Below are 27883 nucleotides of genomic sequence, written 5' to 3'. Positions count from 1 at the left end.
CAAAAAAACTAGCCGTGCGAGGTGGCGGGCGCCTGTAGTCCCAGCTACTCCGGAGGCTGAGGCAGGAGAATGGCGTGAACCGGGGAGGCGGAGTTTGCAGTGAGCCGAGATCTGGCCACTGCACTCCAGCCTGGGTGACAGAGCGAGACTCCGTCTCAAAAAAAAAAAAAAAAAAAAGGGGGGGAAGGCAGGAGGGAAGGGCCCAGGAAAGGAGTGACAAGCAGGTGGTTGGATGGCCACAAGGTCTTCTCCCCGCGTGAGCACCCTGGGCTCAGGCCCCAGGACAGTGAGTCCAGCTTGCCTCTTTAAAATGTACGAAGACAGCGGCCGGGCGCGGTGGCTCAAGCCTGTAATCCCAGCACTTTGGGAGGCCGAGACGGGCGGATCACGAGGTCAGGAGATCGAGACCATCCTGGCTAACATGGTGAAACCCCGTCTCTACTAAAAAATACAAAAAACTAGCAGGGCGAGGTGGCGGGCGCCTGTAGTCCCAGCTACTCGGGAGGCTGAGGCGGGAGAATGGCGTAAACCCGGGAGGCGGAGCTTGCAGTGAGCTGAGATCCGGCCACTGCACTCCAGCCTGGGCGATAGAGCGAGACACCATCTCAAAAAAAAAAAAAAAAAAAAAAAAAAAATGTACGAAGACATTTAATATTTTACTCCTCAAAGCAAATTCAAGAGATCAGCCTGTATCTTACAAGTGAGGAAACAGAGGCTCAGTGAGATGACGTGCCTTCTGGAGCCCCTAAGACAGGAAGCAGCAAGAACCAAAGCCCGCCCATGTGCAGCCTCCGCGTCCGCGGACTCAGGTCACCTGGGTAGTTCCGGCAGCCCCCCGCGGTGCTCCCCCGCCGCCACGTGCCCTCATAGAGTGTGGTGTTCCATTTGCGGATGGTCCGGCTCTTAAGGGCGTCGGGCGTGAGGTTGCAGATCTCCAGGCGGGTGAACTCCCGCATGAAGTCTCGGAATGACATCCTGAGGGAGGAGGTGCACAGGTGAGGCACAGCCCGTCAGGGCACAGAGCTGATGTGTAGGGGTGGAGAGGTGGGGGAGAAGGGGAGGGGGCGCTCACCAGAACTCGCCGTCCTCCATCTTGACCCGGAGCTGCTCCCGTTCATATGGGTCCACGCTGTTCCACTCTGAGGAGCTGTGAGGAGCAGGGCTCTGCCAGGGCTGGTGGCACTGACCTGCCTGGCCTCTGTCCCTGGGGCCTGTCTACCCTGGCCTGTCTTCCTCCAGCCCAACCCAGGTGGCCTCCTCAAGGTCAAGCCCCAAAGTTCCGGTTCTAGGGAGTGGTCTCATCAGGGCCAGTCGGACGCCCTGCACACACCGGACGGCTGGGCACGGCCCGCACGGCCTTAGCTTTGTTAGGGTAGTCCCCCAGACCCAGTTGCGTGAAGATGGGTCCCTCTGCTCAATCCTGAGTCCAGCCTGGCCTGGTAGAGCCCCGAGCAGAAATGTGGGGGAACCTAACAGTTTCCCCAAGGCACCCCAGACAGTACCCACTGCCCCTCACCTGTCACTCCAGGCTCCCGTCCACTCCACCTCACCCCAGGGGTTCCGCATCCGGATCAGGTTCACCATCTGGCCTCGGTAGTTCACCTGTTTCCCAGAGCTCCTGTCAGTGCTAGCTTCCAGCAGGCACTTGTTTTTTTTTTTTTTTTTTTTTTTTTGAGACAGTCTTGCTCTGTCACCCAGGCTGGAGTGCAGTGGTGCGATCTCAGCTCACTGCAGCCTCCACCTCCTGGGTTCAAGCAATTCAATTCTTCTGCCTCAGCGTCCCTAGTAGCTGGAATTACAGGCACCTGCTGCCATGCCCGGCTCATTTTCGTATTTTTAGTAGAGACAGAGTTTAACCATGTTGGCCAGGCTGGTCTCGAACTCCTGACCTCAGGTGATCCACCCGCCTCAGTCTCCCAAAGTGCTGGGATTACAGATGTGAGCCACTGCACCTGGCTCATGCATGCACTTTAACACTCCGCCTCCCATACCCTCATCGTCTCCAAGCCCTGCTCAGCACTCAGATGAAGCCTGTCCTCCTGGAATTCATAGCCCAGGCAGGCAGCTGTGCACATGAACTACAGTCAGTCAGGGCAGGGCATGATAGGCATCTCAGATGGGTGTCCCCAGAAGAGAGATAAGATGCTGCAGGAGGGGAAAGGAGGAACCAGCACCTTCCACAGCCCTGGTCAGGTGCCAGAGAGGCAAGGACAGGCCAGGGGGCAGGAACCGCCCTGCAGGGAAGGCCCCACCCAGGGCAGTACCTGCTTGGCCCCGGTCACAGAGTAGGCATGGCCCTTCACCAGCTTCTTGAAGGTGATGGCCTCCATGTCTAGAACGCTGGAGATCTGCAGAAAGAGGCACACACTGTGGTCAGTGGCTAGGTCCCCCCACTGTATCAGATGAGCCCCCAGCATTCAGGGTCTTGGATATTCCCACTTGTACATACAATAGTTCGAGGAGCAGCAAGCAGGGACCCCGATCCCACCTAGTTCATCACCCCCACCTATAGACACCCCCACATACAGATGCTGCTCTTTTGCAGAGGGGTAGCCTGGATACCCCACCAAAGCTGCCACTGGGACGGGGGAGCCCAGGCACCCCGCCGACACTGCTACTGGCCAGGGCTGACCAGAACCTGTGCAAACATGCCTGTGCACACACACAGCCGTGCACAGCCCACCAGAGCCACACGGCCCTCAGTGGGCCTCACGGAGAAGGATGTGAGGACAGGAGGGTCAATTAGAAATGGGAATGGGAGCTGGGGTTAGAGCTGCAGATGGCAGTGATATTGGGGTCAAGTCTGGCGTTGAGCACCGGGGAACGGAGCTGAGTGTGGGAACAGAGGAGCAGGGAAGGGTGGGAATGGAGTGAGTATGGGATTGAGGCCAGGGATGGGTGGGAACTGAGACCAGGAGATGAAATCTGAGGCTGGTGAACTGGACAGAGGGTAGCATGGATCGAGATGACAGGAATGAGGGAAACAGCATGGTAGATGGTCGGGCAAACAAGCCCAGGAAAGAGCTGAGGTATGCAGTTTTGGGGAAGGAATGGGGAGGTGAGGACAGGAATGACACCAGGCTTGGGGGTGGAAGTGATGGATGAAGCTGGGTATGCATCCAGAGATGGAGCGTAGATACAGGACAGGGGTCTGGAGCAGAGCCTGGGTGAGGACTTTTGGAAAATGTGACAGGTCAGGATACCAGGGTTCCAGGGTACCCCAAAGCATCGGGGCCGGGTGCACTCACGTCTATGGAGCAGCCCAGCAGGGAGCCCCGCTCCAGCGCCTTGAGGATGATCTGGTAGAGGTCACTGGGAGCCTTTCGCAACTCGTACCACTCGGTGACCCCGCCTGTGAAGTCCTCAAAGCCCTCCGAGGTGCTGCCCCCTGACAGGGACTCGTAGCTGCCATTTACCCTGTGGGCAGCTCCAGGTCAACACTCTGACATCAAGCAGGACCCTCTGGGAAGACAGTCAGGAGCCCCCACCCCTAGAGGGGGCTGGAAGCTGGAGCTGTCCCCTCGGCCACTACTCACTTGGCATAGGCCTTCTCAAGCAGGGCGCTCCAGAACTCATTGCCTTCGGCAGAGTGCACGAACACTAGCTTCCCGTCCTTCATAGGCAGCAAGTCATCCACGACCACGTCCACCCATTCCCCAAATTGCCACAGCTGTAGGGGAGGGGCACGGTGAATACCTGCTTTGGAATCCCCCAGACCTGAGCTCCATCCTTACCTCTACCTTCCCAGATGCAGGATTCTAGATCCTAGATACATTCTAGGATCTAGATATGTATCTAGATACATAACTTCCTAGATGCAGGATTCCAGATCCCAGATACATAATAGATATATGTAGACTAAATCATATACATTAGATACATACTAGATGTATACTACATCAGGTATACCAGATACATACTAGATGCGTGTATACTTGATCACATATACCAGATACATGCTAGATGCATGTATACCTCTAGATACATGTATGCTACATATATACTAGATACATGTATCTGGGTATTGAAGGAAATCAAAGCATTTCACCCCAAAATATACTTCTTCAACATATTTTGAGATAGCTGTTCAGAGGGTCTGCAAACAGAAGTAGCCCTGTAATACCGTCTTTTGTGGGGGAGATTTGCATCCGTAGAGAAAATCTGCATTGATGGTGCCAGGCTTTCTCTAAGGCCTTCCCTTGTCAGACTGAGAGCCTGACACCCTTTAAAGGTCCGAAAGAAATAATTACCATCTATTCTGCCTAAGGGCTGCTACCTGTGAGGTTTCATCTACATAACAAGACCGCCTTTGCTACCCAGCCCCCCTTTTCTCCCCTTCCATAGCCTGTCTTGCCACTATAACCTGATTTACCACCAGAACCTGGTTTTGGCCATTTTCGAGCCCCCATTCTTCCTGTAACCTTGGGATGGTATGTATATAAGCTTCTGTACCCATTGTGGGGGATCACTCTCTGGTTCCCGACCCCACGCTGCAGGCTAATCAATTTGTTTGCCATTTCTCCTACTAACCTCTTTTTGTGAGTTGATTTTTCAGTGAACCCTCAGAGGGCTAAGGGGATGCTTTCCTTTGCCTGTACAGTATATACTAGATACATGCATATTTAATGTATACTAATACATGCATACCACATATAGACGTGTATATTTGATATGTACATGTATGCTGGAGATACACTAGCTACGTGATCCTGGGAAAATTATCGCCTCTGAGCCTCAGTTTCCCTATCAATAAAAGGAGCAGCAGTGCCTACTTCACGGAAGATTTAAACAAGAGCACACAGGCACAAAGCCTTTAGCGAGTCACTGAACAAACAGGGTTCCTCCTCAGGCACAGAGAGGTGGGAAAGCTGTCGGGCCTGGGCTTTCCAGAACTAGCCCCTTTTTAGGCCATGGCCCCCTAGCTCTTCCCTCCCTATTCTAGGGGGCTAGGGGACACCTATGTCATTGGATGAGCAGTGAAAATGTGGCATCCAGATCCTACAACCACAAGATGTGCAGATGCTTTGCTTCAGAGATGCCACAAGGGGTAGGTTTCCCAGGGCAGGATCGTGGCCCAAGGCGTCTGGGGTCAAAAACGACCAAGGACTCCAGGTACCATCTGAGGGGTCGAGGCCAGGACAACGCGGGGAGGGTGGTGGGGAGGAGAGGAGGCAGCCCTAAGAGCCCAGGTTGCGGAGAGTGTGGGTGCAGGGTACTGAACTGGCCAATCGGAGGCCAGGAAGGAGCGGATTGGAGGAGCGAGGGAAGGGGGGGGCTGCGCCCCTGCAGACTAGAGCGGGTGGGTGTGGCGCTGAGCCAAAGTAGATCCGCACTGTGGGTTCCGCACCCTGGGTTCCGAAGGCCACCTCCACCCGCGCAAGGCTGGCAAGGACAGAATAGGGTAAGGGGCTCTCTAACCAGGCAGAAGGAGGGAACACCCAGGAGTCCTTTGGGCAGGGCTGGGGCCTCCAAGGCTGGAGGGCTTCATTCTGGGTTGCTGGGCATGTCCCTCCCAAAGGCAGATCATTGAGAATTGATTAGTGTGACTTGAAAAATGGGCCCTGGGCACACCGTCAGGAAAAGCTGGTTTACATAGACTTAATCCCGAGTCTTTCTTTTCTGCTGGGCTCAGTCAGACCTTGCCAAAGCGCAGGAGTTGGGGGATAGGAGGCCTGACAGGTGGAGAAGGCCACGCGTGCTGATCTGTTTTCCCCAGCGACCACTCCTTTCTCAGATGGGGCAACTAAGACCGACCTCTGGGAGGATCGGAATTTGTCCCACAGGATATAACATAAACGTCTTTCTGTTCTTTCAAGCACTTTCCACCTGATACATACAACCACCTAGGAAAATTGCCAGCTGAAATACCTTCCCAGCCCAGTCACTTCACACATGACAGACCGGAGATGGCACTGAGAGGTCAAATACCTGCTACAGGGAGGACTGGCCCCACAGGGTGTGGCCCTAACTGCAGGTGCTGTGGGTCATCCTTCCGCATCTCCCCCAGTGCCTGCTGCCCCTCCTCCCCAGGGGGGCCCTCACCTGGAAGTGGAAGATGCCGGCATAGCCATTCTGGAAGCTCTGGCCGTGTGGAACCACTCGGTGCAGGAGGGTGTCATTAAGAGTGAGGGAGGCAATGGCCGCCAGGAGCCAGCAGTCCCCTGGGGAGGGAGGGACGCACATCAGCTTGCTCTACCACCTGCCCCGGGGGAAGCAGGTGCTAGGGAGAATCTGGGGTTCCTTGGCCAGGGTGCCACTTAACTCCCCTCAGCTTGCAGAAAAGACCCAGTAATCTGGGCAAACCAGCCCCAGCGCTGATAGCCAGAGCCTGCCTGGGCTTGCAAGAGGGAGGGGTTGGGGCAGAGCCTGAAGAAGCGGGAATGGGGAACTACTGTGGAAAAAACACCCGGGACCCTGCGCCCTGGGGGCCTACCCAGTGCTCCCTGGCAGATGTCTGTGCGGGTGGCTCCATCCACGATGAACTGGGGGTTTGAAAGCAGCTCCTACGAGAGACCCAGAGTCCTGTTCCTGGGCCAGCCCCTCCCAGAAATTGGCACCAGGCCACCCCAGACCCCATTGCCCACCAGGGACATGGAGTCCCATCCCTACTCCTCATCCAGGATCTGGGCTCAGCCAAGTCCCACCCAGGATGGCCCCTCTCACCGTGGGACGCTTCCACTTGATGCCATAGGTCTTGGAGGAATTGGGACCCAGGTCCTTGAAACCCAGGCTCTGGGGCACCGGGGGGAAGGCCTCATCACGGAAGAGGGTCCCACTCTGCAGGCATCGCGCCCGCAGCTGCTCATAATCCTGGCCCAGGTACTTGATGGCATTCTCATGACGGCCCAGGCCCAGCTCCTTGGCCCTCTGCTTCTGCACTTGGGCTGACACCCCGGTGCAGTACACCGGTGTGATGATCTCCTCGGCCATCCTGCCGGAGAGATGGGCCTGCTCAGACTAGAACCTGGGCTCCTGCCTGCAAGCGCTGCTCTCCTGCCCCTGCTTATCCATCCCCAAACCTGGGGTTTCCCTGCCTCACTGCTCCCCTCACAGAGGTAGGGTTCTTAGACACCTCTCGGTGCTCCCAGTGAATACAGGAAAGGGGTTTCCCAGTTCTCAGGAGTGCCGGCCACCTCTCCTTTCCCGGATCCCATTGTCAGGGGCTTGCAGCTCTGTGGTGAGCCAGCAGGTCAGGTGGGGCAGGGCGGAGCCTCCAGACAGCACAAGGAACTGGGCAGGTGGGACACAGCTGGGAAGGCCGGCCTGCAACCCCTTCACAAAATTAACCAAGATCCTTGCGCACCGGCCCCTTGCCGTGGGCTGAAAACCGCAGACAGTCGGGGTCCCCTCCTCAGGCCCGCGCAGCAGGCTCGATATCAGAGCTGGTGGGCCCTAACCCAGTCCCTGAGAACATCCCGCAGCAGGCTCATATCAGAGCTGGTGGGCCCTATCCTAGCCCCTGGGGACAGCGGTGGGCCAGGCTGGGACAGGCGCCCGGGCTGTGCCGCTCCTCCAGCCCCCGTCCCTGCCCCAGGCACGCAGAGGGCCCCCAGAAGGGGCCGAACTGGGGCAGCCCCTCAGCCCGGGAGCAGTGGCCAGGGTCAAAGAATCCCGGCTCGGCCACCCAGCTTCTTACCTGGGGGAGGGGTGTTTGGGGGTCGCTGCGGTCCCTGAGACTGGCTTCCCGGTGGCAGCTCAGGGCTGGGCCCAACCAGGAAGAGCGCTCCTCCCCGCCCTCCTCCCGCTGCCCCTCCGCCCTCCGCCCTCCCTTTCTCCTTCTCCTCCTCCTCCTCCTCCTCCTGGGGCTCCTACCCCGCTTCCTCTCGGCTCTCCCTTATCTCTCCGGCACGGTCTCTGACTATCTCTTACCCACGGTGTCTCCCCGCCCCTCCCTCCGCAGGCCGGGGGCCAATTCCGCGAGAGGACAAATTAGTAAAAGGCAGAGCAGTCCCCAGGGAGGGGCCAGCGCGGGTGGGGCGGGGAGGCGCTGGGGCGCGGCGGAAGGGCACCGTGGGGAGAGGAGGGGGAGGGCCGGACAGGGGGTATTTTTAACCAGGGGCAGCAGCTCGAGTTGCAGGGCCGGACGGCCGCACCCCACGCGCGCCCCGGCGGGCATTCCCGGGCGACTGGGCGGCGGCGCCGCCTCCCGCAGCCCGGGCCCGCCCCGTCCCCAGCTCCCCTAGCTCCGCGCGGCCGCAGCTGCTCCCGCCGCTCCCAGCCGCCCAGGCGCGGGGCCGAGATTACCTCAGGCTGCGGCAGCTGTTCTGAAGAGGGACCGGGCGGGCAGCGAGCAGACCCCTGCCTGACACTCCGCAAACGGCAGCCTCACCCCACAGGGCCGCGCCGCTCCCCCCCCCCACCCCACCGCCGCGCCCCTGCTCGGCGCTCCCCAGGGGAACCCTGGGGGACCGGGCTCGCTGCGTGACCTTGGGTAAGTCCCTGCCCCGCTTGGCCCGGCTTTCCACATGCGTGCAGCCTATGGGATGGGGATGGGCAATTGCGGGAACCCATCTTTCTTTAACGTTCTGGGGTTTCTTGAACCTGGAAACTTCGAGAGGTGGACATCCCTGTCCTCTCCCCCAAGCTCTCAGCCCACCCACCTGGAAGCGCCCATGTATCACCTTACCCAGGAGAGGGCGGCAGAGGCCCGAGCAGGACGGCAGCCCCCACTCCCCACCCCCAGGACCCGGAGGTCCTGCTTCACCGGCTGCAAGAAGTTGGGGGTCCAGGATTCGGCGCAGAGGCCGGGGGTGTGGGTGGGGAGACTGCAGAGACCCCTGAGACCCTCCCAAGTCAGGGCTTTTCGCTGGTCTCGCAGTCCCAGTCCAGCAGCTGCTGCAGCCTTGCAGGTTGTGGATGCAAGCTTTTTGCTGAGGAAATTGCATAGCGTTCCCAGGACTCTAGGGCCCATGACCCCTCAAAAGTTAAGAGCCGCTGATCTAATCTGGTGAGTGAGGGATGGAACTAGCTCCTAGGCTTTCTGCACAGGTGTCCAGGGACAGAGAACGGTGGCTTAAACTAGGGAGGTGGCAGGCGGAGACTATCTTAACAATATTGGGTTTAGAAAAGATTTCTTTTTTCTTTTCTAAAGGCAGGGTCTTGCTTTCATTGACCAGGCGGGAGTGCAGTGCCCTGATCACAGCTCACTGTAACCTTAAATTCCTGGGCTCGAGAGATCCTCTCACCTCAGCCACCTGAGTAGCTGAGACTACAGGCACATGCCGCGACACCCAGCTAATTTTTAAATTTTTTGTAGAAATGGGGTCCTGCTGTGTTACTCAGGCTGGTCATGAACTCCTGGCTCAAGCAGTCCTCCTGTCTGAGCCTCCCAAAGTGCTGGGATTACAGGTGTGAACTTTGGCACCTGGCCAGATTTCTTAAATATGACACAAAAAGTATAAATGATAGAGGAAATCAATAAATTGAACTTCATCAAAATAAAACCCTTTTGTTCCTCAAAATGCATAAAACTATTAAAAATGAAAAGATAGGCCGGGCGCGGTGGCTCAAGCCTGTAATCCCAGCACTTTGGGAGGCCGAGACGGGCGGATCACGAGGTCAGGAGATCGAGACCATCCTGGCTAACACGGTGAAACCCCGTCTCTACTAAAAATACAAAAAACTAGCCGGGCGTGGTGGCGGGCGCCTGTAGTCCCAGCTACTCGGGAGGCTGAGGCAGGAGAATGGCGGGAACCCGGGAGATGGAGCTTGCAGTGAGCCGAGATTGCGCCACTGCACTCCAGCCTGGGCAACAGAGCGAGACTCCGTCTCAAAAAAAAAAAAAAAAAAAAAAAAAAAAAAAAATGAAAAGATAAGCCATAGACTAGGAAGAATATTTGTGAAAATTCTATCTGATGTAAGACTTGTGTAAAGAACTTTTTACAATTGAGTAAAAATCCAATAAAAATGGACAAAACATTTGTTTGTTTTCTGGTGTTTGTTTTTGGAGTGAAGTGGCATGCTCCTGGCTCACTGCAACCTCCACCTCCCAAGTTCAAGCAATTCTCCTGCCTCAGCCTCCCCAGTAGCTGGGATAACAGGCGCTCGCCATCACGCCAGGCTAATTTTTGTATTTTTAGTAGAGATGGGGTTTCACCATGTTAGCCAAGCTGGTCTCAAACTTCCGACCTCAAGTGATCTGCCCGCCTCTGCCTCCCAAGGTGCTGGGATTACAGGGTGAGCCACCGTGCCTGTCAAAAAATGGACAAAACATTTGAATAGACACTTCATCCAAAAAGATCTCTGGATGGCAAATAAGCACATGAAAAAGCACTGAGTGCATTACTCTTAGGGAAATGTAAACTAAAGTCACTAGAAGGACTGCTTTTCAAAGAACACCTACTAGAATGGCTAAAATTTAACATTGACCAAATCAAGTGTTGTCATATTGTCAAGGATATAGAATAACTGGAGCATTCATGCACCAAGAGAGGGTAAAATGATCACTACCACTTTGGAAGAATTGCTTGAACCCAGGAGACAGAGGTGGAGGTTGTGTTGAGTGGAGATTGCACCATTGCACTCCAGCCGGCAACAAGAGCGAAACTCCATCTCAAAAAAAAAAAAAAAAAAACCCGCCAGGAGCTAAAGGAGAAACTTTTTATATCATCTCAGTGTGGAAATGGTCTTTTTAACTATGACACAAAACTCAAAAGTCATAAAATTGCATTTTTTACTACATTAAAAATCTATACAGTTATGTCAAAATGATGGACTGAAGAAAACATTTACAATTAACATCTTACAGGAGTATTTTTCTCCATATATATATTTTTAAAAATCATGGTCTGGGTGTGGTCGCTCATTCCTATTATCCTAACACTTTGGGAGGCCTAGACAGGAGAATTGATTGAGGCTAGGAGTTTGAGACTAGCCTGGGCAACATAATGAGACCCCATCTATAAAAAAGACCCCATCTATTACAGGCCGGGCGCGGTGGCTCAAGCCTGTAATCCCAGCACTTTGGGAGGCCGAGACGGGCGGATCACGAGGTCAGGAGATCGAGACCATCCTGGCTAACACGGTGAAACCTCGTCTCTACTAAAAAATACAAAAAACTAGCCGGGCGAGGTGGCGGGCGCCTGTAGTCCCAGCTACTTGGGAGGCTGAGGCAGGAGAATGGCGTGAACCCGGGAGGCGGAGCTTGCAGTGAGCTGAGATCCGGCCACAGCACTCCAGCCTGGGTGACAGAGCAAGACTCCGTCTCAAAAAAAAAAAAAAAAAAAAAAAAGTTAGAAAATTAGCCAGGTGTGGTGGTGCATGCCTGTCATCCCAGCTGCTGCAGAGGCTGAGATGGGAGGATGGCTTGAGCCCAGGAGTTGGAGGCTGTAGTGAGCTATGATTGTGCCACTTCTCCAGCCTGGGCAACAGAGCAAGACCCTGTCTTTATAGGCCGGGCGCGGTGGCTCAAGCCTGTAATCCCAGCACTTTGGGAGGCCGAGATGGGCGGATCACGAGGTCAGGAGATCGAGACCATCCTGGCTAACACGGTGAAACCTCGTCTCTACTAAAAATACAAAAAACTAGCCGGGCGAGGTGGCGGGTGCCTGTAGTCCCAGCTACTCCGGAGGCTGAGGCAGGAGAATGGCATAAACCCGGGAGGCGGAGCTTGCAGTGAGCTGAGATCCGGCTACTGCACTCCAGCCCAGGTGACAGAGCAAGACTCCGACTCAAAAAAAAAAAAAAAAAAATAGAATAAAATAAAAGTAAATCCCAGCACTTTGGGAGGCCGAAGTGGGTGAATCGCTTAAGCCCAGGAGTTCGAGATCAGCCTGGGCAATACGGTGAGACCCGTCTGTACAAAAAATACAAAAAATTAGCTGGCCATGGTGGCCTGTAGTCCCAGCTATCCCAGAGGCCGAGGCTGCAGTGAGCTGTGATCGCGCCACTGAATTCCAGCCTGATGACAGAGTAAGACCCTATCTCAAAAAAAAAAAAAAAAAAAAACAGTTCACAAATAAAAGAAGGTCAATAGCTCTTAAACATATGACAAAATGTTGAGCTCACTGAAAAAGCAAATATGAATTGAAATTTCGCCAAGAGACGGCCGGGTGTGGTGGTGGCTCACAGCTATAATCCCAGCACTTTGGGAGGCTGAGGTGGGCGGATCACCTGAGGTCAGGAGTTCGAGACCAGCCTGACAACATGGAGAAACCCCATCTCTACTAAAAATACAAAATTAGCCAGGTGTGGTGGCTCGTGGCTGTAATGCCAGCTACTTAGGAGGCTGAGGCAGGAGAATCACTTGAACCTGGGAGGCAGAGGTTGCAGTGAGCCAAGATTGCACCATTGCACTCCAGCCTGGGCAACAAGAGTGAAACTCTCCTAAAAATAAAAATAAAAAAAATAAAAATAGGCCGGGCGCGGTGGCTCAAGCCTGTAATCCCAGCACTTTGGGAGGCCGAGACGGGTGGATCACGAGGTCAGGAGATTGAGACCATCCTGGCTAATACGGTGAAACCCCATCTCTACTAAAAAATACAAAAAACTAGCCGGGCGAGGTGGTGGGCGCCTGTAGTCCCAGCTACTTGGGAGGCTGAGGCAGGAGAATGGCGTAAACCCAGGAGGCAGAGCTTGCAGTGAGCTGAGATCCGGCAACTGCACTCCAGCCTGGGCGACAGAGCGAGACTCTGTCTCAAAAAAAAAAGAAAAAAAAGATTCACCAAGAGACTGTTTCCCACTTAGCAGTTTGGCAAAGATAAAAAAGTCTGGCACCCCGCTGGTGGACCTGTGTTCTGGAAAACAAACCTTGTCATGCACTGTGTGCAGGGAATCTGGTGAGTGGGCATAGCCTCTACAGAAGGACATTTGGCAAAAATCACCAAAATGACAATTTTGACTGGGCCCTTAGACTCAGCATTTCTTCTCAGAATTCACTCTTTAGATACCTTCTTACATTTGAATAATGGTATCCTTACAAAGTCACACACCAGCCGGGTGCGGTGGCTCACGCTTATAATCCCACCATTTTGGGAGGCCGAGGTGGGCAGATCACCTGAGGTCAGAAGTTCAAGACCAGCCTGGCCAACATGTTGAAACCCCATCTCTACTAAAAATACAAAAAATTGGCCGGGCGCGGTGGCTCAAGCCTGTAATCCCAGCACTTTGGGAGGCCGAAACGGGCGGATCACGAGGTCAGGAAATCGAGACCATCCTGCCTAACACGGTGAAACCCTGACTGTACTAAAAAATACAAAAAACTAGCCGGGCGCGGTGGCTCAAGCCTGTAATCCTAGCACTTTGGGAGGCCGAGACGGGCGGATCACGAGGTCAGGAGATCGAGACCATCCTGGCTAACACGGTGAAACCCTGTCTCTACTAAAAAAAATACAAAAAACTAGCCGGGCAAGGTGGCGGGCGCCTATAGTGCCAGCTACTCCGGAGGCTGAGGCAGGAGAATGGCGTAAACCCAGGAGGCGGAGCTTGCAGTGAGCTGAGATCCCGCCACTGCACTCCAGCCTGGGCGATAGAGCGAGACACCATCTCAAAAAAAAAAAAAAAAAAAAAAAAAAAAAAAAAATTAGCCGGGCATGGTGGCATGTGTCTGTGCCTGTGATCCCAGCTACTCAGGAGGCTGAGGCAGGAGAATAGCTTGAACCCAGGAGGTGGAGGTTGCAGTGAGCTGAGAGCGTGCCATTGCACTCCAGCCTGGACAACAGAACAAGACTCCGTCTGGAGGAAAAAAAAAAGTCTCACACCATAGGATTGCCAGAATCCTAGAAACAACTTAAATATTGATCGGTAGGCAATGAGTTACTTTATGGTACATCCATAAACAAGAACACAAGGCCGGGAGTGGTGCCTCATGCCTGTAATCCCAGCACTTTCGGAGGCCAAAGTAGGGGGATCCCTTCAGCTCAGGAGTTCAAGACCAGTCAGGGCAACATGGCAAAATCCCCTTTCTACAAAATATACAAAATTTAGCAGGGCGTGGTGGTACACACCTGTGGTCCTAGCTATTTGTGTGGCTGAGGTGGGAGAATGTCTTGAGCCCAGGAGGTTGAGGCTGCAGTGAGCCAAGATCACACCACTACACTCCAGCCTGGGTGACAAAGTGAGACCCATCTCAAAAAAAAAAAAAAGATGGCCAGGCGCGGTGGCTCACACCTGTAATCCCAGCACTTTGGGAGGCCGAGGCGGGCGGATCACGAGGTCTGGAGTCCGAGACCATCCTGGCCAACATGGGGAAACCCTGACTCTACTAAAAATACAAAAAATGAGCCAGGCGTGGTGGTGGGTGCCTGTAATCCCAGCTACTCGGGAGGCTGAGGCAGGAGAATCACTTGAACCGCGGAGGCAGAGGTTGTTGCAGTGAGCCGAGATTGCACCACTGCACTCCATCCTGACGACAGAGCAAGACTCTGTCTCAAAAAAAAAAAAAAAAAAAAAAAAGATTAATACAACACAGCTGTAGCAAGAAATGTATAAATAAAAGACCATCTTCACCATCCTGGCCAACATGGTGAAATCCCGTTCTGTACTAAAAATATAAAAATTAGCCAGGCATGGTGGCAGATGGCTGCAATCCCAGCTACTTGGGAGGCTGAGGCAGGAGAATTGCTTGAACTCTGAAGGCGGAGGCTGCAGTGAGCCGAGATTGTGCCACTGCACTCCAGCCTAGGCAACAGAGCAAAATGCTGTCTCACAAAAAGGAAAAAAAAAAAAAAATAGCCAGTTCAGTGTCTCATGCCCGTAATCCCAGCACTTTGAGAGGCTGAGGCAGGTAGATCACCTGAGGTCAGGAATTCGAGACCAGCCTGGCCAACATGGCAAAACCCCGTCTCTACTAAAAATACAAAAATTAGCAGGGCATGGTGGTGTGCGCCTGTAATCCCAGCTACCCGGGAGGTTGAGGCAGGAAAATTGCTTGAACCCAGGAAGTGGAAGTTGCAGTGAGCCAAGATTGCACCACTGCACTCCATCCTGGGTAACAGAGCAAGAATCCGTCTCAAAAAAAAAAAAAAAAAACTTCATAATGCATTCATAAGTGCACAACAGGAAGCAGAGAATTCTGGCATTTAATAAAAACGGTGTGGGAGCCGGGCGCGGTGGCTCAAGCCTGTAATCCCAGCACTTTGGGAGGCCGAGACGGGCGGATCACGAGGTCAGGAGATTGAGACCATCCTGGCTAACACAGGTGAAACCCCGTCTCCTACTAAAAAACACAAAAAAATTAGCCGGGCGAGGTGGCGGGCGCCTGTAGTCCCTGCTACTCGGGAGGCTGAGGCAGGAGAATGGCGTAAACCCGGGAGGCGGAGCTTGCAGTGAGCTGAGATCCGGCCACTGCACTCCAGCCTGGGCGACAGAACGAGACTCTGTCTCAAAAAAAAAAAAAACAAAACAAAAAAAACACGGTGTGGGAAATATATACATATCTGGTGTGTTGTCTTTTTTTCACAAAATACATTTTTCCGCACCAATTTTCCAATACCAATGGGGTGTTGAACAATTCAATTCCATTCTGACATTTACTTCTGCAGTTAGCACAGACCCCACAGGTTAAGGTTTCAGTACCCGAAGGCTGCCCCCACTTCAGATACCAGCCACAAAGGGGGTGCCCAGGGAACTGATGCTTCTCTCTGGCGAACTACAAATTCAGAGGTTCCCGCAGTGCCTCCACAGGTTTGATAATGCAGTAGACAACTCCCAGAACTCAGGAAAGTGCCTCACTTCCTAGGATATTGCCTGTTTATTATAAAGGAAACAATTCCAGAACAGCCAGATGGAAGAGATGCGTAGGGCAAGACACTGGGGGTATGGTGCACAGAGCTTCCAGGGCCCTCTCTACCCTCCCAGCACATCCACCGGTTTTTATAACCCAATCTTCAGTCCCCCAGCCCCCAGTCTTGTCACCTCATTAGCGTAAACTCAGGTGTGGTCTTATTAGGATTAATAGAGGTGGGAGGGTTGCTATCAAGAAAAGACTTCTATCACTTAGAAAATTACAAGGGTTAAGGGCGGGCGCAGTGGCTCAAGCCTGTAATCCCAGCACTTTGGGAGGCCGAGGCGGGCGGATCACGAGGTCAGGAGATCGAGACCATCCTGGCTAACACGGTGGAAGCCCGTCTCTATTAAAAATACAAAAAATGAGGTGGGCGTGGTGGTGGGCGCCTGTAGTCCCAGCTACAGGCTGAGCTGAGGCAGGAGAATGGCGTGAACCCGGAAGGCGGAGCTTGCAGTGAGCCGAGATCCCTCCGCTGCACTCCAGCCTGGGTGACAGAGCGAGAAAAAAAGAAAATTACAAGGGTTTCAGGAGCTCTGTCAGGAACCAAATATACATACATATGTATTTTGAGACTGGCTCTCGCTCCGTCGCCCATGCTGGAGTGCCCTGGTGCGATCATAGCTCACTGCAGCCTCCAACTCCTGGAGTCAAGTGATTCTTCCACCCCAGCCTCCCAAGTAGCTGAGACTACAGGCATGCACCACCACACACAGCTAATTTTTAAATTTTTTGGCAGAGATGAGGTCTCACTATGTTGCCCAGGCTGGTCTCGAACTCCTGGGCTCCAGTGATCCTCCCACCTTGGCCTCCCAAAGTTCTGGGATTACAGGTGTAAGCCACCACGCCCCGCCATCTATATATTTTTTAAAATTTTTATTATATCACATGGGCTTCTATAAGTTTAGACTCTTTCTCTGGAAGGACAGGAGAAACTATTGCTTTCGTTGATTTCAGGGCAGAGAACCAGGCAGCTGAAGTCAGGGGTAGGAGGGTGGCTCTTGGTTTAAAATGTTCATGTGAATATATTATCTATTGGAAAAACATATTAAAAATACTTTTTAGTCCTTGTCTTGGCTTCTAATGTCCTCAGTCTCCAGGCTTTCTTAACTCTGTCTATCCTCTGCTACCCTTCTCCATCTTCACCCCCTAAACACCCTCCTCACCAGCCTTTCTCTAGGCAGTTTCCTCCACTGGAACACCCAGGGTTCACACTTGTTCATGCCAGACATTGTTCTAAACCCTTCCATGGGATTAACCTATTCACATCTCAGAATAACCCATTTTACAGATGAGTCAATGAAGGCACAGGGAAATTAAATAACATGCCAAGCTAACACAGAGACCTGGAATTTGAATTTAAAAAGCTGGCTCCAAAGACCAAGCCATAATCACTACTCTAGACTGTCCTTCCATGAATATCCAGGTGCAGTCTGATTGCCATCTCCTCTGGGAAGCCTTCCTATCTCCGCCATTAAGAAATTAACCCTTTTTGGGCTGTGCATGGTGGCTCACGCCTGTAATCCCAGCACTTTGGGAGGCCGAGGTGGGTGAATCATGAGGTCAGGAGTTCGAGACCAGCCTGGCCAACATGGTGAAACCCCATCTCTACTAAAAATACAAAAAAATTAGCCAGGTGCAGTGGTGGTCACCTATAATCCCAGCTACTCAGGAGGCTGAGGCAAGAGAATCACTTGAACCCGGGAGGCAGAGGTTACAGCGAGCCGAGATCCCACCACTGCACTCTAGCCTGGGCGACAGAGCGAGACTCAGTCTCAAAAAAAACAAAAAAAGAAAGAAAGAAATTAACCCTTTTGAGTCCTCATGTCTCTTGGGGTAGAGGGGGTTATTATAATTACAATATTATATTTGATTGCAGCTCAAGGAAGTGATCAAGTCTTATTCCTAAGTAAACCTGGCCCTGAAGGCATTTCTAGACTAAATAAAGAGCAGTTTTCCATTCAAATTTTGTTTCCCAATATGTTTCTGGCCCCCACCCCCCCTTTTTTTTTCTTTTCTTTTTTTTTTTTTTGAGACAGAGCCTCACTCTGTCACCATACTGGAGCTCAGTGGCGTGATCTCAACTTGCTGTAACCTCCGCCTCCCCAGTTCAAGCAATTCTTCCACCTTGGTGTCCCGAGTAGCTGGGACTACAGGCACCCACCACCATGCCTGGCTAATTTCTGTATTTTTAGTAGAGAAGGGATTTCACCATGTTGGCCAAGCTGGTTTTGAACTCCTGACCTCAAGTGATCCACCCGGCTCAGCCTCCCAAAGTGCTGGGATTACAGGTGTGAGCCACCGGGCTCGGCTCCCTGGCCCTCTTCTAAGGGCTGCAGATACCTCATCTCATTTAATCCCATCTAGACTGTGTAGATCTCATCATCCATAGGCATGGATAGCACAGAGAGGAAACTGAGGCTCAGAATAACTGGCCACCAATGGGAAGGGGCCAAGCTATTACAAAGCCTGTGCTCACATGGTGTAACCCTGGTAGACACCTCCTCCCTACCCCAACCCTGGGTCAAGGAACCAGGCCAGGACCTAAGCACAGTTGGTGTCCTGTGGACATGAATTTATTAGAGGGGACCAGGACTAGAGTGGGCACAAGCTGCAGGCTGGGAGGAAGGGGCAGGGGTGGGAGCACAGCCAATGGTGTGTCAGTCAGTGGGCCAACAGGCGTGCTGTTCTTCACCCTGCAGAGCTTCAGTGCCCAGGGCGTGCCGGAGGCTTTGGGAAGACTGCGGAGAGGAAAGAGTGAGGCTCAGAGAGGAAACCTGCCAAGCTCACACAGGAAGGGCAGCATGTCGATTCCAGGCTCACAGCACTCCCTGTCATACTGTTGGTCCTCACTCTGCCTCCCAAGCTCCCACACCAGCCCTGCAGCTGCTATCCCATCCTGCACTCACTGCGGAGGGAGTAGGTGCCTGGTTCCAGTTGCATCTCGGGGGGCAAGACGATGAGAAAGTCCCCACCCCAGGCGTTTTTGACCCTTGAGAGAGAATTTTGGGAAGGAGGGCGATGACACTCCGAGGTCAGAGAAGGGCACTTGGATGACACAGGCTTAAGCTGGTGGCGGCTGCAGTGCTGGGGCAAGCCACAGCGGGAACAGTGGGGCGGTGAGAGGCCAGGACCCCGGGGAAGGCGAACAGGGACCTGTGGACAGACCCTCTGAACCCCACCATGGTGGGGGCGCCGGTCCCGAGTCCAAGCCCAGTGGAATGGCTCCTTTGCCATGACCTGGGAGGAGCAGAGTGGACAGTAAATGGGGTGGGAACCCCAGCCTTCCCCACACCCCAGGCTGCCTCCACAACCTCACCTCCTCACAGCACTGGCGGCTCACAACAGCCCGGAAATCCATCCGTGCCCAAAGCTTATCCCTCTGGTGCAGGAATTTCCCCACTTGTAAACACCAATCTTTTCCCAGGGCCCACGGAAAAATCTCACATTTGGGCCCCTCCAGGTCCTCCTCCATGTCGTTTGCAAGGTACCTAGCCACAGAGGCACAGGGTCAGGGAGCAGAGGCCACACATCTGCCCTGTCCCATCCGACACCTCCAGCAAATGCCTCCACTGCCTGCCCCCGCCACTCACAGGGCCAAGAACAGGCTGCTGTGGGTGTACTCGCTGAGCTTCAGGTGGGCGCGCTGGAAGTAGACCAGCACCATGGCCAGGAGATACTGCAGAGACAGATCAGGGTCGGGGGGTTAGTTATCCTCTGAGGAGGAGGGGCTTGCACCCAGGTTCATTTGCACCCAAGGAGGTTTTGCTGCAGGGAAAGAAAGTCAGTAAAATGGTGGGAAGGGGTATGCAAAGATGAACTGGTAAGGGTGGAAGGGGAGTGGCTCTCCCTACCAGGCCAGGGCACCCAATTCCCACCAACTCAACCTGAACCTCAAGAGACCCCCAGCCTGTGCTTCCTCACCTTATCTGAAATCTGGAAGCAGGGGTCTTTGGAGAGGAATTCCTGGACAAAACTGTCCTCTGAGGGTAGAGAAGAGAGGACGCAGGTTACCACCGCCTCCCTGGAGAAGAGTGGCATCAGAAGCTCCACAGCCCAAGCCGCCACTGAACCCTCTCTCTTTCTCTCTCTCTCTTCTTTCTCTCTCTCTCTTTCTTAATGTAAATAGAGATGAGGTCTCACTATGTTGACCAGGCTGGTTTTGAACTCCTGGCCTCAAGTAATCCTCCCATCTCAGCCTCCCAAAATGTTGGGATTATAGGTATGAGTCACAGCGCCTGGCCCTGAACCCAATTTCTGAGAGGACTCCCCTCCTACCTGCCTAAGCTGGGTTACCTTGAGAGGGTGAGGGTCAGAGGCCTCAGATGTCTGTACAGGCAGGTGAGACCTCACACTTCACGTCTGCTTTCACACTTGGCCTCACAGTCCCTCCTGTGCCAGCCCTCCAAACTCACCCAGAAGGCTGAGGAAGGCCTGGACCTCCTGGTGCTGGTGAAAACGGAGGAACCCATTGCCCCCACCTTGCCAGCTGCAGCCCCCCAGGTCTACCTGGGTGGTAACTACAGGGGAAGTGGTGGGGTCTTGGGAGTCACTCATCTCATAGGAGATGGAGATGGGGCAGGTTGACCTGTAGAGAAAGGAGGCTCAGGACTTAGCATGTACCCCCATGATGCCCACAAATCAAGAGGGTGGAGGGGTGGGTGCAGAGACTTGGGAGCTCAGAACAGAGGGCAGTTGGGATGCAATAGGAGTGGGGAGGTCAGAAAAGAAGCAAAGAGTTGCTATGGGCTGAGGCACCCCCGCCCTCCTCCTGGCACCCCAGGACAGGCCAGAGTAACAGCAGCAACAAGCACCGCTGAGGGCTTCCTAAGTGCCTGGAGCTGTGCTTAAGGGCCTTATCTTATTCCATCCTGGTAAGGAGGTAAGTTTAACTCGGACCCATTTTTAAACAAGGAAACTGGAAGCTGAGGCCTCACAGCCAGTTAAAAGTGAAGTCTTTGGTCTCCAAAACCCCAAGAGGTTTTTCGGGTTTCATTTGTTTGTTTGTGTGTTTTGAGACAGAGTCTCTCTCTGTCGCCAAGGCTGGAGTGCAGTGGCACGATCTCGGCTCACTGCAACCTCCGCCTCCCGGGTTCAAGTGATTCTCCAGCCTCAGCCTCCCGAGTAGCTGGGATTACAGGCATGCGCCACCACACCCGGCTAATTTTTTGTGTTTTTTGGTAGAGACGGGGTTTCACCGTGTTGGCCAGGCTGGTCTCACACTCCTGACCTCCCAAAGTGCTGGGATTGCAGGCGTGAGCCCCTGCGCCTGGCAAAAAAAGAAAAAAAACCCAGAGTTTAACTGCTCCTCCAGGCCCCAACTCACAACCACCCCCGACCCCTCACCAAAGCAGAGTTGAAAGGGCCACTGATCTCTTACACCGAGGGGAAACTGAGGCCCTCAGGGAGGAACGAAATTAGAGAAATACCTGGATTTAGAGCAAGTTGATGGGGCCACTTCAAAGATTTCAAGCTCCTGTCCTAAACCCACCCTCATTCCCGAGAGAGTGACGCCAACCACGGGGCTGAGGAGGACGTGCGGTCGACCACCCCAGGGCCAATCTCCATCTCGGCGCGCACAAGTAGCCCAGCCTCCTCCTCCAGGGAGCCTTACCGGAGCTCAGGAATTGCCCAGAGCATAACGCCCGAGCTGCCGGCGAGTGCGCTTATATAGCCTGAGTGGGGGGGGGGCCTGCCCAAAGCAGCCCGTCCACCAATCAGGGCCTTCCTGGGGGGCGGGGCTTGGCCTTCACCGCCTGCCCCTCTGCCTGTGAGCCCAGTCAGCACCCAGCTGTGGCTCCCCAGGGTGAAAGCCTCTCCAAAGCTTCATCAACTATAAGAGACGTGAAGGCAGGCCAGCTGGACCCCAGGGCCTGAGACCCCATAGGACGGGCAGGACCCCATAGGACGGGCAGGGAGCTGCGATCCCTGTTCCCCTCTTGACAAATGCAGCGCCAAGGTGCTGAGCCGGGAAATGAGGCCTGGACTGCGAGGGCCCGGTGGGCGAGTTTTGATTCACTGATTGTGCCTTGCTGGGGCAGGGTCTCTGGCTCTCTCTGAGTGTCTCTGAATCTATTGGCCTCCCTGAGGTCTGGGTCTCAGTGGGCCTCTGAGCCTCTGAGTTTCTTGTTGCCTCTGGATCTCTGGGTCTCTGGTCTGCGTTTCATGGTCTCCCCCAGGCTGCCTCCCAGGCTCCCTGAGGCCGTGAAGGCCTTTCTAGACCAGCTGGTCTGCATCAGGCCACCCTGTTTGTGTGTGTGCACGCATTTGAAGTCGGCCTCCCCTGGAAAGGAAGCAGTGAACGGGGCAGCGTCCATAGCCAGCTCCCTAAACACCTACTGCTGCCTACTGAGGAGGCTATGATGGCATCAGCTCACGTGTTCCTCACAGCAAGCCCATGAAGTTGATGAGAATGATGAGAAGCCTAATTTTATCAATGAACAAACAACTAACACACAGAGTTTGGGTTGCTCACCGAGAGGCTGAGTAACTTCCTGCCAGCCACTCAGCTGCTAAGTGGAGATAGAGTTCCAGCCTGGCTGCTGGGCCCACACGCTGGGTAGCCTGGCTATGTGGTCTATGGCTGTTCCTGGACACAGCCTGCACAGAGAAGGTGTTCCATGAAACGGAATGAATCTCCTAGACCAGCTGTGTTTTCAACTATTCTCTTCTCCCCCCAATAATTAAGGTTAGAGATCAGGAAGGGGTACCAAAAAGAAGCCTGGGAGTGGGCTACTCACTTTAACCTTGGGAGGGTGTCCAGGCTCATTTCCTTCAGTGCCACCCTTGGAGATCTGACACTGATCTCCCACACTAGGAAGAATATCTGTTTTTAATTTTTTTTTTTTTTTGAGACGGAGTCTCGCTCTGTTCCAGGCCAGAGTGCAGCGGCACAATCCTGGCTCTTTGCAACTTCCGCCTCCAGGGTTCAAGCAACTCTCCTGCCTCAGCCTCCTGAGTAGCTGGGACTACAGGCATGTGCCACTACGCCTGGCTATTTTTTTGTTTTGTTTTGTTTTTGAGACAGAGTCTTGCTCTGACACCCAGGCTGGAGCACAGTACCATGATCTCAGCTCATTGCAACCTCCGCCTCCCGGGTTCAAGTGATCTTCCCACCTCAGCCTCCTGAGTAGCTGGAATTACAGGTGAGCACCACCACACCTGGCTGATTTTTATATTTTTAGTAGAGACAGGGTTTCACCGTGTTGGCCAGGTTGATCTCAAACTCCTGACCTCAAGTGATCTGCCCGCCTCGGCCTCAGAAAGTGGTGGGATTACAGACATGAGCCACAGCGCTCAGCCCACAGTTTGCCTTTCACTCTGCTCCATGTCTTCTGTATCCCAGAACCCTGACAAGAGAGGGCTCTGGGATATAGAAGACATGAAGCAGAGCATCAAAGCACCTCTTTGATGCTTTCAAAGCCCCAATGTGGTTCTGCCATTGTGCTTTTCCATCTGCCCTGAGCCTGCTGTCCCCCTGGTAGGGGCAGCCTCCCTTGCCAGGGTTCTGGGACACAGAAGACATGAGACAGAGCCAAAGCCAAACTGTGAAGGGCATGTAATATGGGCAAGAAACAAACTTTTGTATTTGAAAACCACTGAGGGCCGGGCGCGGTGGCTCAAGCCTGTAATCCCAGCACTTTGGGAGGCCGAGACGGGCGGATCACCAGGTTAGGAGATCGAGACCATCCTGGCTAACACGGTGAAACCCCGTCTCTACTAAAAATACAAAAAAATAGCCGGGCGAGGTGGTGGGCGCCTGTAGTCCCAGCTACTCGGGAGGCTGAGGCAGGAGAAGGGCATGAACCCGGGAGGCGGAGCTTGCAGTGAGCCGAGATCCCGCCACTGCAGTCCAGACCCGGCGACAGAGCGAGACTCCGTCTCAAAAAAAAAAAAAAAAAAAAAAAAAAACCACTGAGACTGAGGGGTTATTATTGTACTGGATCTCTATTTGTTGCTCTACCAAATGATCATAAAGTTAGTGGACTAAAACAACACCTATTTATTACTTTACTGTTCTAGAGGTCAGAAGTCCAAAATGGGTATTACTAGGCCCAAATCCAGGTGGCAGCAGGATTCCTCGCTCTGGGAGTTCTAGGACCCATTTCCTTGCCTTTTCCAACTCCCCAGTGTGACTTCCTTTCTCCCTCTTCAAAGACAATAACTTGGTGTCTTCAAATCTTTCTGACTCTGACCCCTCTTCTGCCTCTCTTTCACTTTTTTTTTTTTTTTGAGACAAAATCTTGCTCTGTCAGCCAGGCTGGAGTGCCATCTCAGCTCACTGCAACCTCTGCCTCCCGGGTTCAAGCGATTCTCTCGACTCAGCCTCCCAAGCAGCTGGGACTACAGGCAAGTGCCACCATGCCTAGCTAATTTTTGTATTTTTAGTAGAGACGGGGTTTCACCATATTGGCCAGGCTGGTCTTGAACTCCTGACCTCGTGATCCACCCGCCTTGGCCTCCCAGAGTGCTGGGATTACAAGTATGAGCCACTGCGCCCAGCCTCTCTTTTTCACCTTTAAGAATCCTGTGATTCATTGGGCTCTTCAATCTGCCCAGATAATCTCCCCATCTCAAGATCCTTAACTTGGCTGGGAGAGATGGCTCACCCCTGTAATCCCAGCACTGTGGGAGGCAGAGGCAGGCAGATCACCTGAGGTCAGGAGTTCAAGACCAGCCTGGTCAACATGGCAAAACCCCTCCTCTACTAAAAATACAAAAATTAGCAGGGCAAGGTGGTGCATGCCTGTAATCCTAGCTACTCGGGAGGCTGAGACAGGAGAATTGCTTGAGCCTAGGGGGTTGAGGTTGCAGTGAGCTGAGATCGTGCCATTGCACTCCAGCCTGGGCGACAGAGCAAGACTTGGTCTCAAAAAAGATCCTTAACTTAATCACATCTGCAAAGTCTTTTTTGCCATGTGAGATAACATATTCTCAGGTCTGGGAAGTGGAATGTAGCCATCTTTGGGAGTCCATTATTCTGCCTGTTACAATTATCACAGCAAAATTTATTCTATGCTAACTAATATACTATGTATAAAATTTATATTCATGTAAATGTATATTTAATTTATAAAACCACACATTAACATTGCATGCTATAAAGGATACACATAAAAGGATATAAAAGGATACACATAAAACAGAATAACATACTGCCAGCTCAAAAATATATATATATGGCCAGGTCCATTGGCTCACGCCTATAATCTCAGCACTTTTTGGAGGCCAAGACAGGAGGATCATTTGAGTTCAGAAGTTGGAGACTAACCTGGGCAATACATCAAGGCCCCATCTCTACAAAAAATAAACTAGCCTGGCGTGGTGGCACGTGGCTGCAGTCCTAACTACTCAAGAGGCTGAGGTGGGAGGATCACTTGAGCCCAGGAGTTCAAGGTTGCAGTGAGCTATTATCTTGCCACTCTACCTAGCCTGAGTGACACAGCAAGACCCTGTCTCTAAAACATAAATTAATTAATTAATTAAAATTTTGAAAATATAAAGATAGAAAAAATAATATGCAATTACTAAAAGAAAGCTGGGATAACTACAGTAGTATATTAAAACAACTTTAGGGCCGGGTGCAGTGGCTCACGCCTGTAATCCCAGAACTTTCGGAGGCCGAGACAGGCGGATCATGAGGTCAGGAGATCGAGACCATCCTGGCTAACACGGTGAAACCCCGTCTCTACTAAAATACAAAAAAAATTAGCCGGGCGTGGTGGTGGACGCCTGTAGTCCCAGCTACTCGGAAGGCTGAGGCAGGAGAATGGTGTGAACCCGGGAGGCGGAGCTTGCAGTGAGTGGAGATCACGCCACTGCACTCCAGCCTGGGCGACAGAGTGAGACTCTGTCTCAACAAACAAACAAACAAACAAAAAAACCCAACTTTAGGCCAGGCGCAGTGGCTTACGCCCATAATCCCAGCACTTTGGGAGGCCGAGGCAGGTAGATCATTTGAGATTAGGAGTTCAAGACCAGCCTGGCCAACATGGTGAAATCCCATTTCTACTAAAAATACAAAAATTAGGTGGGTGGTAGTGGCGAATGCCTGTAATCCCAGCTACTCAGGAGGCTGTGGCAGGAGAATCGCTTGAGTCTGAAAGGCAGAGGTGGCGGTGAGCCGAGATTGCACCACTGCATTCCAGCCTGCTGGGTGACAGAGTGAGACCCTGTCTCAAAAAAAAAAAAAAAAAAAAAACCTCTGGGCAAAAAGCATAACTAGAAAGAAAGAGAGTTTACGTAGTGATTTTAAAAATATATAGCTAGATGTGGTGGTGTGCACCCGTAGTGCTGGCCTGGGCAACATAGGGAGACCCTGTGGGAAAGAAGAGAAGGGGAAGAAGGGGAGGGAAAATAAAGGAAAAGAAACAGGAAGGAAAAGAAAAATAAAAGGAAAAAGGAAGGAGAAGAAAGAAAGAAGGGTGGGAGGGAAGGAAGAAAAAAAATGTATATAATTACCTAACCAGATCCAGGTAAAGAAAAAAAATACATATATAGTAATTTGTTTACTCCTAAAAATAAAGTCAATAAGCAACAAACCGTGTGTGTGTGTGTGTGTGTGTGTGTGTGTGTAAAATCAACAGAACCACACGGAAAAACAAATCACAAACGTAACTGCAGATCTGATGGCACGTGCAAGGCAAAACAGTTAGCAAAGCAATAAAAGATAGGAAGAATATGATGAACAAATTTGACCTAGTGGACAAATAAGGTAGCACTGCACCCAACAAAGGCAGAAAAGCACGCACAGAACATCTTCCTAAAAATTAATCAAATGCAGCCGGGCGAGGTGGCTCACGTTCATAATCCCAGTACTTTGGGAAGTCGAGGCAGGCGGATCACAAGGTCAGGAGTTCGCGACTAGTCTGGCCGACATAGTGAAACCCCATTTCTACTAAAAATACAAAAAGCTGGGTGTGGTGGTTGGTGTGTGCCTGTAGTCCCAACTACTCAGGCGGCTGAGGTAGGAGAATGGCGTGAACCCGGAAGGGGGAGGTTGCGGTGAGCCGACGTCGCGCCACTGCTGCAGCCTGGGTAACAGAGCATAACTCCGTCTCAAAAAAAAAAAAAAAAAAAAAAAAAAGAAGAAGAAGAAAAAGAAAGATAGAAAATATTGTCTGTCAAAGTTGGAGGACACAACTAGTAATTCTTAGAGAGGAATTTATGACCTCAAATGCGCGTGTTAGAAAATAAGAAAAGCTGAAACGCTGACGAACTGAACTCCGTCTTAAAAAGTCACAAGTGAGCCCGGGGTACTTCCCGGTCCTGAGGCCCAAGGGGTTGCCTGGGTCCCATCCGCCAACTTTTGCTCCCCACACAGCTCCAGGCAACAAGAAAGAAAAACTAAAACGCTGCCAAAACCACAGTGTCAGCATAACTTGAAAGCAGAGAAGGTCCAAACTTCAAAGTAACTGTAAATAAAAAGAAAGCGACAAAATCCCCGCACGCCATCGTGCGCTGCCGCCTCTCCCAGGCACGAGGCTTTGTGCCAAGAAAAGCTGGGGAAGGAGGGGAGACAGGAGTGGCCGGGCTGGGGTTGATCGAGAGCCACCATCAGAAAGACTGCGACATTCTAAAATCTGAAAATACCAAGAAGACGTCCTGGGAAGTCAGAGCTCAGACCTCAGGGAAGGGGCTCACAAGTGTGTGCGATAGAAAGGGGAGGTTGTTAAAGTCCATTGATTCCGCGGGAGAGGTTTAAAAAAAGGTGTGGGGGGGGGGGAGGTGCTAAAACGGGGTAGAAGCATCCGTGGGCATTAAGTGAAGTGGGAAAATGCAGAAGGGAGAAATTGAGGGTGCTACAAGACAAAAGAGAACCAAGTAATGGGAGAACACAAAACCCTACCCACCCCCACACCAAAACAAACAAATAAAAAGCTTCTAAAGCATCTGAACTTTGCTATATTGACCTTACAGTGTGCTATTGAGCTAGGAATCTTGTAAACCATCCAATACCACAAAAACGAATAGAAAGAAGATGAATAGATCCGTACAGAGCTGATATTTTAAAAAATCTGAAAACAAAATTCAACACACATCAACTAAGAAAAATTGCTCTGGAAAAAAACCACCATGTTTCCAAAGAAACAAAATATTTACAAAAAATGATCATATCTTAGGTCACAAAGAAATCATCAGTACATTAAAAAAAGTAGAAAT

The 27883-nt window shown here is 52.4% G+C and overlaps 2 protein-coding genes across 8 annotated transcripts in view; both read right to left on the bottom strand.

Moving 5' to 3' along the window:
• CAPN1 (calpain 1) overlaps nucleotides 1-8381 on the bottom strand; it is a 32680-nt gene extending 24299 nt beyond the window's left edge. Inside the window, exons 1-10 of one of the 4 annotated variants that reach the window (XM_030917546.1) lie at nucleotides 8245-8381; nucleotides 6664-6931; nucleotides 6434-6503; nucleotides 6043-6161; nucleotides 3537-3670; nucleotides 3249-3417; nucleotides 2265-2348; nucleotides 1517-1602; nucleotides 1073-1147; nucleotides 815-975 (exon numbers count right to left, since the gene is read on the bottom strand). In XM_030917546.1, the coding sequence (XP_030773406.1) occupies nucleotides 815-975; nucleotides 1073-1147; nucleotides 1517-1602; nucleotides 2265-2348; nucleotides 3249-3417; nucleotides 3537-3670; nucleotides 6043-6161; nucleotides 6434-6503; nucleotides 6664-6930 (1165 nt within the window). In that variant the 5' untranslated portion in view covers nucleotide 6931; nucleotides 8245-8381. Of the gene's footprint in view, nucleotides 1-814; nucleotides 976-1072; nucleotides 1148-1516; nucleotides 1603-2264; nucleotides 2349-3248; nucleotides 3418-3536; nucleotides 3671-6042; nucleotides 6162-6433; nucleotides 6504-6663; nucleotides 6932-7636; nucleotides 7993-8244 lie in introns of those variants that run through there. The other 3 variants (XM_010363934.2, XM_010363932.2, XM_010363931.2) reach the window with 3 other exon arrangements.
• A 9889-nt stretch (nucleotides 8382-18270) lies between these two features.
• Nucleotides 18271-27883, bottom strand: part of SPDYC (speedy/RINGO cell cycle regulator family member C) — a 37886-nt gene continuing 28273 nt past the window's right edge. Inside the window, exons 1-8 of one of the 4 annotated variants that reach the window (XM_030918165.1) lie at nucleotides 26523-26558; nucleotides 22197-22321; nucleotides 20137-20309; nucleotides 19646-19704; nucleotides 19315-19400; nucleotides 19041-19212; nucleotides 18631-18961; nucleotides 18271-18462 (exon numbers count right to left, since the gene is read on the bottom strand). In XM_030918165.1, the coding sequence (XP_030774025.1) occupies nucleotides 18428-18462; nucleotides 18631-18961; nucleotides 19041-19212; nucleotides 19315-19400; nucleotides 19646-19704; nucleotides 20137-20309; nucleotides 22197-22321; nucleotides 26523-26528 (987 nt within the window). In that variant the 5' untranslated portion in view covers nucleotides 26529-26558 and the 3' untranslated portion in view covers nucleotides 18271-18427. Of the gene's footprint in view, nucleotides 18463-18630; nucleotides 18962-19040; nucleotides 19213-19314; nucleotides 19401-19645; nucleotides 19705-20136; nucleotides 20310-22196; nucleotides 22322-22461; nucleotides 22609-26522; nucleotides 26559-27883 lie in introns of those variants that run through there. The other 3 variants (XM_030918164.1, XM_030918166.1, XM_030918167.1) reach the window with 3 other exon arrangements.

Source organism: Rhinopithecus roxellana, chromosome 15 (assembly GCF_007565055.1).
Source record: "Rhinopithecus roxellana isolate Shanxi Qingling chromosome 15, ASM756505v1, whole genome shotgun sequence".
NCBI lineage: Eukaryota > Metazoa > Chordata > Mammalia > Primates > Cercopithecidae > Rhinopithecus > Rhinopithecus roxellana.
This window is presented reverse-complemented; position numbering and strand designations above follow the sequence as displayed.